The 12299-nt window shown below is 35.6% G+C and overlaps 2 protein-coding genes across 4 annotated transcripts in view; one reads left to right on the forward strand and one right to left on the reverse strand.

The window, feature by feature from the left end:
• The window catches only part of flot2a (flotillin 2a), a 46195-nt gene extending 40344 nt beyond the window's left edge, over positions 1-5851 (reverse strand). For all 3 annotated transcript variants that reach the window (XM_049466401.1, XM_007255837.4, XM_007255838.4), the window contains exon 1: positions 5631-5851. Coding sequence is in view for 2 of the 3 variants with exons in the window: in XM_007255837.4 (XP_007255899.2) it covers positions 5631-5679 (49 nt within the window). In the remaining variant the exon portion in view is untranslated. The remainder of the gene's footprint in view (positions 1-5630) is intronic.
• A 4596-nt stretch (positions 5852-10447) lies between these two features.
• si:ch211-283g2.1 (sodium- and chloride-dependent GABA transporter ine) overlaps positions 10448-12299 on the forward strand; it is a 29509-nt gene continuing 27657 nt past the window's right edge. The window contains exon 1 of the mRNA XM_022665831.2: positions 10448-10624. Coding sequence (XP_022521552.2) covers positions 10492-10624 — 133 coding nt within the window. The 5' untranslated portion in view covers positions 10448-10491. The remainder of the gene's footprint in view (positions 10625-12299) is intronic.

Below are 12299 nucleotides of genomic sequence, written 5' to 3' on the forward strand. Positions count from 1 at the left end.
AATCTAATTGCAATTTTTTATCTATAAATTGCGATTGCGATTTAAAATGCGATTTTTTTTTGTCTTCTCAAGTATTTTTCAACAACAGAAGCAATAAATCAATCTGTTTAATAATAAACAATGTCAGATTTATTTAAAGCACAGATAACAATAAAGCAAAAAAAAACTATGCTTTTCCTTTTCATAATTTGTTTTTTTTTATAGAAAAATAAATAGATAAACAGCTTTTCCTTTTCACCATTTTTTTTAATTAGGAAAAACAATAGATATACAAAATTTAACTTACTGCTCTCCAGCTAGTAACATCATGAAAAATTAAAGTGCAAAAAACATAAAGAGAATCTGCTTTAACCAACTCGTTATTTTCTGTATTTGAAGATGCAGCACTGGTCGTTGGCATTTTAGCCTTGCAAATACCACACAAGGCTTTGTGGTGTTTTTTTAAATGCTGAAAAAGGTTTGTAGTGTTACCTCGCGTCGTAGCAACAGTAGCAAGGCACGTTTAGCACAGTACCTGAGGTTGAGCAGCATCTTCTTTTTTAAAGCCAAAGTAATTCTACACAACTGACGTGTTCCTTCGAGCCTGAAGCCATTGTGCAACAAGGGCGTGTTCACACCTGTAGTTCGTTTCTAATGAGTTCGTTTACTTGGAGCGTTTTCTCGCTCTGTTCGGTCTGGTTTCCCACAGGCATAAATGTAAACGCACCAAAATGCGCATCAATAAACCAGCCTGTGTCCTCTGAATGGTCAGAGCTGTCTGACACGAGAGTACATTAAATATAAATATACGAATATTTACAGCGAGAAGATTTTGTGTTCCAGCGCAAATATCTGTGCTTTAACACTGAACGCTGAAATGCTGCACTTTCAAACACTGTTTCTGCGCGCAGCGCAGATTTATACATAATAAACAGAGCAGTGAATGCAGCGCGTGCATGGACACAGTGTTTGTTCACAGCTGTGGTAATTAGCGTTATCTAGCTAATATATTAGTTTAAACTATGCTTGCTTTTTTAGCAGTTTAGCTCAAATAAATGGCTTATATTTAATAGCTGGACCCGTTTTGGCCGGGAAACTACCGTATTTTACTCCTCTTTCCCGCCGTCCCCCCGTATTAGTATTTTCCCGTAAATTTCCCGTATTATACTAAATAAAAAAAAATATAGGCCACAGGCGACAATGCACTGTGTGTCTCTTAATCAATCGTGTTGCCGGTTCAAGGAGAAAGTCCCGCCTTTCAGGAGAAACAGCCAATCAGCTTGCTGGTTTTGCGGAGCGCAGTTTAGTGTGGGGGAAGCCCCGCCCCTCCCCTCGCTGTGAGTTCAGGCAGCTAGTCGGAGCAGCTGTCGTTAAAAATAATCTGGATATACGGAGATTTTTCTAAAAGAAAGGTAACTAACCATGTAAACTGTGATGAGATTGTTTCTGATAGCTGGTTAAAAAGACTCTTCTCTGAATCAAAACATAAATTAAACCCACTGTGTGTTTAATAAAATCCAGCTTGTGACTCAGTTAGCTTAACTTTAGAATTAGCTAGATAGATATTCAGGATTTGAGAAAAATCTACATACATATAATGCCCTGCCCTGATGTGCCTGATCAGCCAAAACCTATAATTTCCAAACTCTATTAGTTCAGGGCTAGTTTTAGGGTTTGTTAGAATTTGTTTAAATCTCAAGTATTGTGGTGTAATGTATTATTTAGAAGGGGTAGAAGAGATGGCTTAGCTGGAGAGAGAGAGAAAATGTGGAGAGGGCTGAATTTAACTGAACTGATCAGGAGTGGACTGAACGATAGAAAGAAGTATTAATGAAAGATTATTAATTGTGTAGGCCCCTTAGGACTATTATTTACTTATGGAATATATCTGATCCATGTCCTTTTTGTAAATTTGTGCACCCTTCAATTTCAATTTTAAATCTATTAAAAAAAAAAAAAAAAAAAAATATATATATATATATATATATATATATATATATATATATACATACATATTAATTTTTAGCCCTCGGTTGGGCTGTTGGGGCGGCGGAAAAAATCCCTTATTTTTAAGTCCAAAACTTGACAGGTATGCTGGTGTGAAAACGCCCTATAGTGCGCTGTGTTGACTTCACTTCTCCACCTCCCTGCCTTCTGCTCGGGTATGCTCCACTCGTCCTCGGCTTGGCTCGCTCCCAAGTCACGTGACCAGTCAAATCGCAGCCAGTGCGGTTAGAGAATCGCGTTTTAAAATATCGCGAGATTATCGCAAATGCAATTAATCGTTCAGCCCTAACTGCAGATATTGATTTATTTTATATTAATCCCAGTTAGACTAGATTTCCCAAAGTCATAATGTCTATGAAGTGATTAAAAATAACTGGGACGGCAAATGGTAATGCTTTTAGTAAAATCAGTCCTGCATAGCTGGCCTTGACACGTGAGTGCTCGGCTGTCCCAAGACGCCTGGTGACCATATAGACATACACACACACACACACACACACACACACACACACAATAGCTCTGCAGCACTAAAGAGCTCAATTAAACCATGTGATCACTCAGACAGAGGGAGTGGCCCATTCCATATGGTTAGTGTACAGTCAGAATGGGACACCAGTAATCTACAGCTAAGATGAAAAAACAAAGCAAGCTGGTGGAAGACTGGGCTGGAGAGCAATGTATTATTACTTGTGGTTGTGGATTATTACTTTTTAAGGATTTGTCCAATGCTGATCATATTTTAAACAATGACCTGCTGCTACAAACGTGACTATGATACAGTCGCACACTAAAATTCTAACGCTGCATAGATAAGACACTTACTTGAATACAGACCTTTAAATATTCTCAAAACTCAGGGCTCTAGACTAACTATTAACAAGATATCCCTCTTAAGAGTGCCCCTCTCATCATCCACCAGCACAGAACCGACAAACACCATTACCCACAAACTCTCACAGATGGTCAGACTACATCAATGTATTAAAAGTGATTCATTTTAAAAAGGAAAGTACATTTCATGTTGAGAGACAATGCTACACATTACAGAAACCCTACGCAATTATGCACTATCAAGTTTGTTATTGATCTGTTCACCCTTCTGGACACATGCATCATTTCATTAAATTTAAGTTCAATTTAGTTCCTATTACCTTAATTTGTATTTACAGATTATGTTTGCAGCTGCACAGAACTAGAAACTTTTCAAATAATTTACCTGCCACCATATTGGTTCACATTCTTATAAAACACTTTTACGCTAAATCAGTCCTGACCCACATCATGTCCACTGTAATTTCTTCTGAAACTCAACACTGAGATAGTGGAGTGAGTAGTTTATTTTAAATCAGGACACACGGATGAATGGGCAGTAAATCGATACTGAACCAAGAGATAACTATAATCATTTCCCACAAATGGGCAGTGTCCAGTAAATCAGTAGCCTAATCCATCATGCAGAGTTTACTCACCGCAAGCGTGTACCTCTCTTTCAGAAAGAGCTGAGTTAGTAATGCTCTAATAAGTTACATATATAAGATTTACACATACAGAATGAATCGCATATAGGATTTGTTTTTAACTATATACAAATAAATGTCGGGGGTGAGAGATATTGTAAAAATATTGTATTGTTCTGATTGAATAAAAAGTTTACCTCAGATTTTTTAAATTTGAAAGTGTATATTTTATACTGCGAGAATTTTCATAGTATTATATCACCTTGCTTACAGAATTTCAATACATCACAATATATTGAATTTTAATCCCTCTATTTCCAGGTTTTTGCCACTACACAGCCCTTTTCATGATTCATGATAAAATTTGGACACAAACAAACTTAGCAGCAAAAAAAAAGCTATTCAAATACATACTACCCTACACTATACAGAGAATTTTGCTCATGAAACATGAACTTGGTCAGTGTTCTTTAAGCACTTACGATATCCAAAACAGGCTCAGAAAAGTACATAACAATACTAAACGACTATCATACAAAATTGGCAACCTTTATTCAAGGTAATTTAGGTATGAAAGATTTTATTCCAAATAATTTTAACTGAAAGTAATGAAAGCAAATATTCATGCATAAAATTACCTAGAATATTTACACTACTATATTAAAGGGCATATAGCATGCAATGGCAGACAATTTTCTAAAAATAGAAAACTGGGAAATATTTTTCATTTTTATTTCTTTTAAACCTGGTCTATACATCACATTTGTGAACCAAAAATTTGAACCTCAAACAATGCAAAGAAAACAGGTTCATATTCATAAAGTTTTAAGAGTTCAGAAATCAATATTTGGTGAAATAACTCTTTTAAATTACAGTTTTTATGCATCTTGGCATGTTCTCCTTCATCAGTCTTACACACTGCTTTTGGATAACTTTATTGGTTTGATGTAGTGCTGGGATATGGGAAAAATCAAATATCACGATATATCACGATAACGATATATATCATGATATACCACACTTAAGTATGTTTTCAGATATTCTTCGAAAAATATGACAAAATAATATCATTGCTTAATTTTTTGACATTAAACCAAACTTTCACAAATGAGAATTACTACCGTTATTGCAGCAATATATATGTATTAACTGAAAACAGATGAGGTAGATGCAGTAGCTATTTTTTTTTTTTTTCAAAATTATACAGGTATTTAAATTGAGTTATCAAAATAAAGCGTCATGTCGCAAAACCACATTATGAAGCTTTTTTTGCGAAGATGACTTTATTATCACTTATATAAACCGAGTTTATGGAAAGTGACCACCACGCCAAAAAATATATTTGCATGAATAATTGATGAAATTACTTTAGAAACGATAGGGACGATAGAAGGCAACGATATTTATCGTATCGCACAGCACTAGTTTGATGGCTTGTAATCATCCTTTTCCCTCTTTATTATAATCCAGGGGTTTTCACTTTGGTGAAATCAAAGAAAATCTTTAGTTTTAGGTGGTCTCATTTTTTCAGAGCTATATATATATATATATATATATATATATATATATATATATATATATTCTGGTATTTTGGAGTAACGTTAACGTTACCTACTCCATTACCCAACTCTACATCATCCATGGATGACTATGTGTAATCATGCCATGACCCGATTGCAAAATATGTTATTCCCAGTATTTCAACACAAATACTACAACCCACTGCATAGCTGTCTAAAATAATTTAAAAATAAATGTTGAAATAATGAAAAACTCTTATAGGCTTCAGCTTTTGAGCTGAAGGGCTTCTTATTATTGCTCTGTATTCACGGGGAGGTTGAAATTGGCCTCTTATTTGAATTCTTCAGTCCACCTTAAATTCTACAGTAGCTAGGTACCACCGCTTGTAGAGCAGAGGGAGTCTAACTGCAGTAGTTTTTAAGGTGGAACGGATAATTCGAATATGAAGCGTTAGGAGAGCGGATAGGCGAAAACAGCAGCTTAAAAACACATTTTCAGAATTCTCACTAAACAGTAAAACAAATTAATCGTAAATAGCTTTGTTTGTAGTAATTTAAGAGCTCCTGTTTTTGAGTAAATTCCTCGCATACTCGACATCGACCGTTGAAACGGGGCTAACGTTACCATACTACTACTACTACTACTAGGTAAAAGCTATACTGATACCTGAGACGACCAGGGCTTCGTTTGGTCCAACCGTGTGGCAGTTTCCCATGGTTATTTTCCTCCCAGCACCTTCAAGAATAAATCCAAAGCTCCGCTCAAGCTGCCCTGCTTCGAAAATCGCCTTAAAAACGGGTTAAAACATGGAAAATGGCGAGATAAACAGACCCCTACAATCGACCAGCTCTTCTCCCACAGCTACCGCACGCTTCACGCGTCCCCGCCCATCTGATCACGTGATCGCACGGTGCACAGAGGCGCCTGTCCGCGTGCTGTCCACGAGGTGGCGACGTGATCCCTTTAGAAAAGTCCATAAGTATAAATACATAAATGAAAATATAAATTAATCAATTAATAAATAAATATATAAACACACATACATAATTGTATAGATAAATAAATAGATTAGCAATGTTCTACACACTGTACTTTCCATACAACGTATTATGTACCTGCACTTTACTCATAATTATTGTCACCTACTGGACTATTTCCTCACTTCCACACACACTCTAGATATCTGCAATTATATTTAATGTACTTACGTGCAATACCATATGTCTATAGTGTAGGTTATGTGTGTATTAATATTGAGTGTATTGTGTATATTGTGTATATTATAGAGGTATCTGTATATTCTATTTTATTTCATTATTCTACTCGTCGTAAATACTGTTCTCTGCAGTTTTTACTCACATGTACACCTGTACTCTGTAACGTGACAATAACAATCTTGAATCTTGAATTTATTTCTGTATATATTTATTGATTCATATATGTATTTCTACATGTATTTTTTCCAACGTTTATTTCCAAATTTACTTATTTATTAATTTATTTTCGTCCTACATATTTGTGGAGCTACTACAGACAAAAGCAAAAAGCAACGCAAAAAGTGAATTAAAAAAAATGACTTTCTTTAGGGGAGTTTTAAAGGACATCCTGAATATGGACTGTATGTAAATAGAGTCTACCCACAATTTTATGTTGTATTATTCAACTGTTCATGACTGATTAGAATGAAGTTTCTCGGGTGAAGTTATATTTTAGGATTTTTACACTGAATTGAATTGAAAATGCCAGTTAAAATATTTAATTTGAATTTGAATTGAGATTGCAATTAAGAAGTGGAGGATGTGTAATTTAAAATGAAGCTTTACAGCATATACTACATTTGATTTACTTACAGATTTTGTATTGTATGACCACAAATTAAAATTGTAAAAAAAAAAATCAGACAGCACTTCATTTCCCAGAATGCCCAGTCTGCAAAATAGTTAAACAGTGCAAACATTTAGGCAACCATTAGATACAACAATGTAACCCTGTAAAGCATTTTAATAAATGATAATTGCATTTACCAAAACATTGTTTCATTTGATTACTTTGATATGAATATACTGCTTATTATTTAACATTAAGGCAATGTATCCTTAATGTTAGTGTCTGGAAATACATAGCCTGATCTGATAAATCTTTCTACTGTAAATGTTGAGGCAGAACGATTATGACAACTCATACAACCACTCTGTACAGTTGTGGTAATCACTGTCACTATATTTAGGTTTTTAAAAAAGAGGGCACAAGGTCAATGGGTATCCACAGTGGTGAGCATGCTGTGGCTGGGGGACTTTAATTAGCCCTTGATTGTGGTAAAGTGGTGATGTGTTAGTGTGAGGGTGAATGGTGGGTGAATAACTCTAAAACCAAGCTGCTACAGGGGTTAGGCAATAAAACTGAAACACCTATCATTTTAGTGTGGGAGATTTTCGTGTGGGAGGTAATGTCAGCATACGACCAAGAAGGACAAACCACACCAAACAGGATTAACTGTGGACGCTGTAAGAGGAAGCTGTCTGAAAGGGATGTTCGGGTGCTAACCTGGATTGTATCCAAAAAAACATAAAACCACGGCTGATCAAATCACGGCAGAATTCAATGTGCACCATAACTCTCCTGTTTCCACCAGAACTGTCCGTCGGGACAATAAATTATTGTGGTCTAAAACCAGGTGTTTCAGTTTCATTGTCCAACCCCTGTATAAACACACATACATTTATTAGTATTGTATCCCATGACTTATGCCATGTCCCTTAAAAGCTCACAACTATTATCACCCACTGTGATGTGCTGTTCACTGTGGGCGGTAATGCCTTCTAGGACATTTTCCTGGTACACATGTAACACTGCCACAATTCTGGAAATGGAATATCCCATACACCTGCTACCCACTATCAGACCTCACTTCAACTAATATAAGTCAACTTATACAGGTGTGAGCATTCCCAAATCTTTCTGTTTATTTACATCTCAGCCACTGAATTATACAGAACTGTTGGAAATAATTGGTAAAACTTATAACATTACTTACCATAGTAATAACCATTGTTAAGTGGTCAACTAATCTAGGTCTTAACTAATTATTAATGCCTAAGAATGCTGTAAATCTTAATGAACTGAGAGATTTAAGACAGTTAAAAAATGGGGCTAATGAATAATAATGTCTTTTGCTAGGGTATAAATATATGGTATACATACTGTGTATATATAGAGAAAAATGATTTCCACTGTACCTGCTGACCTGAGGTATCTGAAGTGTCTATGAGTGACTGTGTCTTCATTATTGGCTTCTTAGTGTTGTTTCTGTTGCTGATTAACCCGAGATCATTAGGTAGCTGATAGTGTTGATGAAAGATGACTACATAGTTTTAGCCGTGAGGTCACCTCTATCAGGGAATACAGTATTTATTGGGATTAAGTAACTGATAAGCCACTATTGATGCAAAAACATGAAGATTAGAAACTGCTTGAGTTCCATGCTCTTCCAAACGTCTATAATGTGAAATAATATTAATTATAACACTTTTTAAATGAATAACTATGTTTAAAAGTTTTCAAGTGATTACTTAAAATATGGGCTAATCTTGCAATAAGAAATAGAACAAAATAATATAACAAAAAGCACTTAAAAGCAAAAAAGAAGATGAAAAGCAGATTAAATGGATGTCAACAGTATTTTAGTTAAAAGCCTGATTAAAAATATATTTTTTTACATGTTTAAGGCATAAAAGCAGACAATCATTTAAGTGATTTTAATCAAAATCTGAACTGTTTAATAGGAAATTTGGCAAGGTGGGTTGAATTAAAGTCTGAGGTTAAGATTTGAATAGTTTAGCTACAGCTCTGCAAAACATTTAAAAACTACTTCCGTTTCTGAATCAGTTTCTCTGATTTTGCTATTTATAGGTTTATGTTTGAGTAAAATAAACATTGTTGTTTTATTCTACTACAGACAACATTTCTCCCAAATTCCAAATAAAAATATTGTCATTTAGAGCATTTATTTACAGAAAATTAGAAATGGCTGAAATAACAAAAGGATGCAGAGATTTCAGACCTTAAATAAAACAAAGAAAACAAGTTCATATTCATTAAAGTTTTAAGAGTTTAGAAGTCAATATTTGGTGGAATAACCCTGGTTTTTAATCACAGTTTTCATGCATCTTGGCACGTTTTCCTCCACCAATCTTACACACTGCTTTTGGATAACTTTGTGCAAAAATCCAAGCTGTTTAGCTTAGTTTGATGGCTTATGTTCATCCATCTTCCTCTTTATTATATTCCAGAGGTTTTCAATTCGGTAAACTAAAAGAAAATCATCATTTTTAAGTGGTCTCTTTTTTTAAAGAGCTCTATATGGTATACAAGGTGATTTTCAATTTCCAGTATTACAGAAATAGATTTTTTGGTTGGCCATTTTTTTCAACTAATGGCGAGAAAGCTTAAGAACTTTCCCAATCACTCTTAATTCACCCTATTTGTGTAAGACAGAGTTAACCTTTGGCTATTCTGGAATTCTCTTTTGTAGAACACATTTCAATCACGGAAAAGTGATTATTCTTCACCTGAGTCTGGGAAAGGTCCCGAATGTCATGATTATCTAACAAAAGCTGATAAACACTCTTACAGTTTAAACTGAGGTTAATATTTTACAATACAGCAGCTGATTTGGTAAACATACTGAAATCGGTAGAATGAAGGCTGAGGGTTTGATTGCAATGGAAGATTTAGAACACTTTCAATAAAGGAGTGCTATATAGGGTGTGCCAAAATTCATGGGATAGGAACTAGTGTAAACTATCATGACTTTTGCCATTTTTGGTAGTTAACAAATGCTGCACAGACCTGGTGGATAACTCTGTGAAACTGCTCTGTCCACGGTGGTTGGTAATGCCTTCTGTGATGTATTTTTGGTGTTGTACTGAATTCAGCACCCCTGCCAGAAAAAGCACCCCCCCTCGGTGCGTATTTCTAAGTAAAGTTAAAGTACTTTTATCAAGAAGATGGTGCATACACACTGCCGAGAGGGGGTGCTTTTCATGGCAGGGTGAATTCAGCACCCCCGCCAGGAAAAGCAACCCCTATCTCGGGAGAGTCTACAGGTGATATGACTATTTTTCACCATTTCTTAGGAGTCAGAGTAGCTTAGAACAGCATCTTGAAGTATTTTTATTTTCTAAAAAAATTTTAAGCCAAGAAAACTCCCGAGAGAGGGTGCTTTTCCTGACAGGGGTGCTGAATTCGGCACAACACCGGTTCACAGGACACTATCAGGCCTCCAACTCCAACTCCCATAATTCACTTCAGCTTGTCATGAGCATGAAGGCCAGTGTTCAGCCTCATATCTGATTATATATGACTACAGTGCTGGTCTGTCACCTCTGCTATGCTTTCCAGCTAATCATTAATGCCCATAAAGAGCTTTCTTTTATAGTCTCAGCAAGGCCAAGCCAGGCTCATTACATGTGCTGAACCCTGACGCCTCAGTGACAGAAGCAGCAGCAGTACAGTGCAGTGAGGAGCCATGACTATGCAGTCTGAAGCAGGGAGACCCACATGGAGCAGGCAGATAGAGTTCACTCTGGCTGGGATTGGCTGTGCCGTGGGCCTGGGGAACGTATGGAGGTTCCCTTATCTTTGCTACAGGAGTGGCGGAGGTAAGAAAAAAAAGAAAGATAATTTTTTCACTGTAAAAGTTGTAATTTTACAACATTGGGGAGGAATACAGCATAATTTCATACATATACATAATATAATAAGTTCTGTAAATTATGCATGTATTTTGTATATACTGTATACTTACATAATTACATAGAATTATAGCATTCATTGGACAAGGTCACTAAAACATGCATGAGGCATACTGTCTTATCTCTGGCCAACAATAAAGCAAAGATAATATAAGAGAGACAGAGACAGAGCGAGGAAGTAGAAAACTGTAGATATTAACACACAACCACACGATAACCTGAAAATAACACACAACACATATATTTTTTTGTTAAAATACTGTAAAAGGGATGTGCATGCAAGCATTCCAAAATTCTTAACAAAAAATGCTACTAAATCGAGATCTATAGGTTATTAAAGCAAAGGGTTCACTTACTTTTTCTAGCCTGCATTTTGTATATTTACTCAGTGCTCTCAAACAGAGAAATGTGGTCCTATTTTAGCAATCTACAGTTAAGCATACCGGTCAATTGTGTATTGTTCAGATGGATTTAGGGTGCAGTAAGCTGATGTCCGTAAGTTTTGAGGGCCCTCTCTGGTGAGAATGGGTAATTGCACCGAGGATGTGGAAGAATCCTTTTAAACTGGGCAGGTGTGATGCGGTCTCCTTTCAGTGCAGATGAATACGATTCCAGGTTATGTTCAGTCAGAGAGAGAGAGAAAGAGAGAGAGCACTCAGTCAGAAACTTCACTCCTTCGTTTCTTTGGTTTTACTATGAGTGAAGTTTCCCCTTCTGAAGTCTCCATTGCTCCACCAGCTGCTCACGTTCAGCAAAACTGAGCCAGATCCTCTTTTAGAGGCTGTACCTGTGACGTAAGTACATAAAGATGGGTGACGTGGCCAGAAGAAGAACTCTCGCGAATGTATTAGGCTTAGCAGAGAAGGTTTTCAGCACACTGGTACCATAAAACATTATATTTTATCCCTTCTCCAAAATAGAAACAAAATAATACGGTCTGCCAATTTATTAATGGGTGTGTTTTGGGCGTAACTTTAAATAAACCAATCAGTGTGTCACTTGACTTTGGCGAGTTAATATCTTAACAGCGCAGTGCTTTTGAGCATTCTGATGCTATTTTAGCTGTGCGGACACAAGATGTAAAAATAGACTGTTGATAGGGTGTAAGAAAACAAAGAACATCGTGATGCGCCCTGCACAGGGTTTAAGATAAGGCCCATGAACTGTGATATATATATATATATATATATATATATATATATATATATATATTTTTTTTTTTTTACTGTAATTTATTTAGACTGTTTTTGTTTTTGTCTAAAATTGTGACGTATATAATGATCAGACCCCATTTTATTAGTAATCAATGCAGAATCCATGTAATTTTAAAGGATTCACTTACAGTACTTACTTAATCCTGCAATGTGGATTTTTCATACTGAGATTTACTGTTTGAGTTTATTAGTTTAGTTCATACTTTTCGACTAACAATGATCAGCCCACATTTTATTAGTAATCCCTACATAAATACAGCTAATTGCTTTTTCTTGTCAAACTAACAAACCATGTTAATTTATGATATCATGTTAATATATGTAGTAGGTATAATATGCATACATACTGAATATAATTAAACATACAC

This window comes from Astyanax mexicanus, chromosome 1 (genome assembly GCF_023375975.1).
Source record: "Astyanax mexicanus isolate ESR-SI-001 chromosome 1, AstMex3_surface, whole genome shotgun sequence".
Taxonomy (NCBI): domain Eukaryota; kingdom Metazoa; phylum Chordata; class Actinopteri; order Characiformes; family Acestrorhamphidae; genus Astyanax; species Astyanax mexicanus.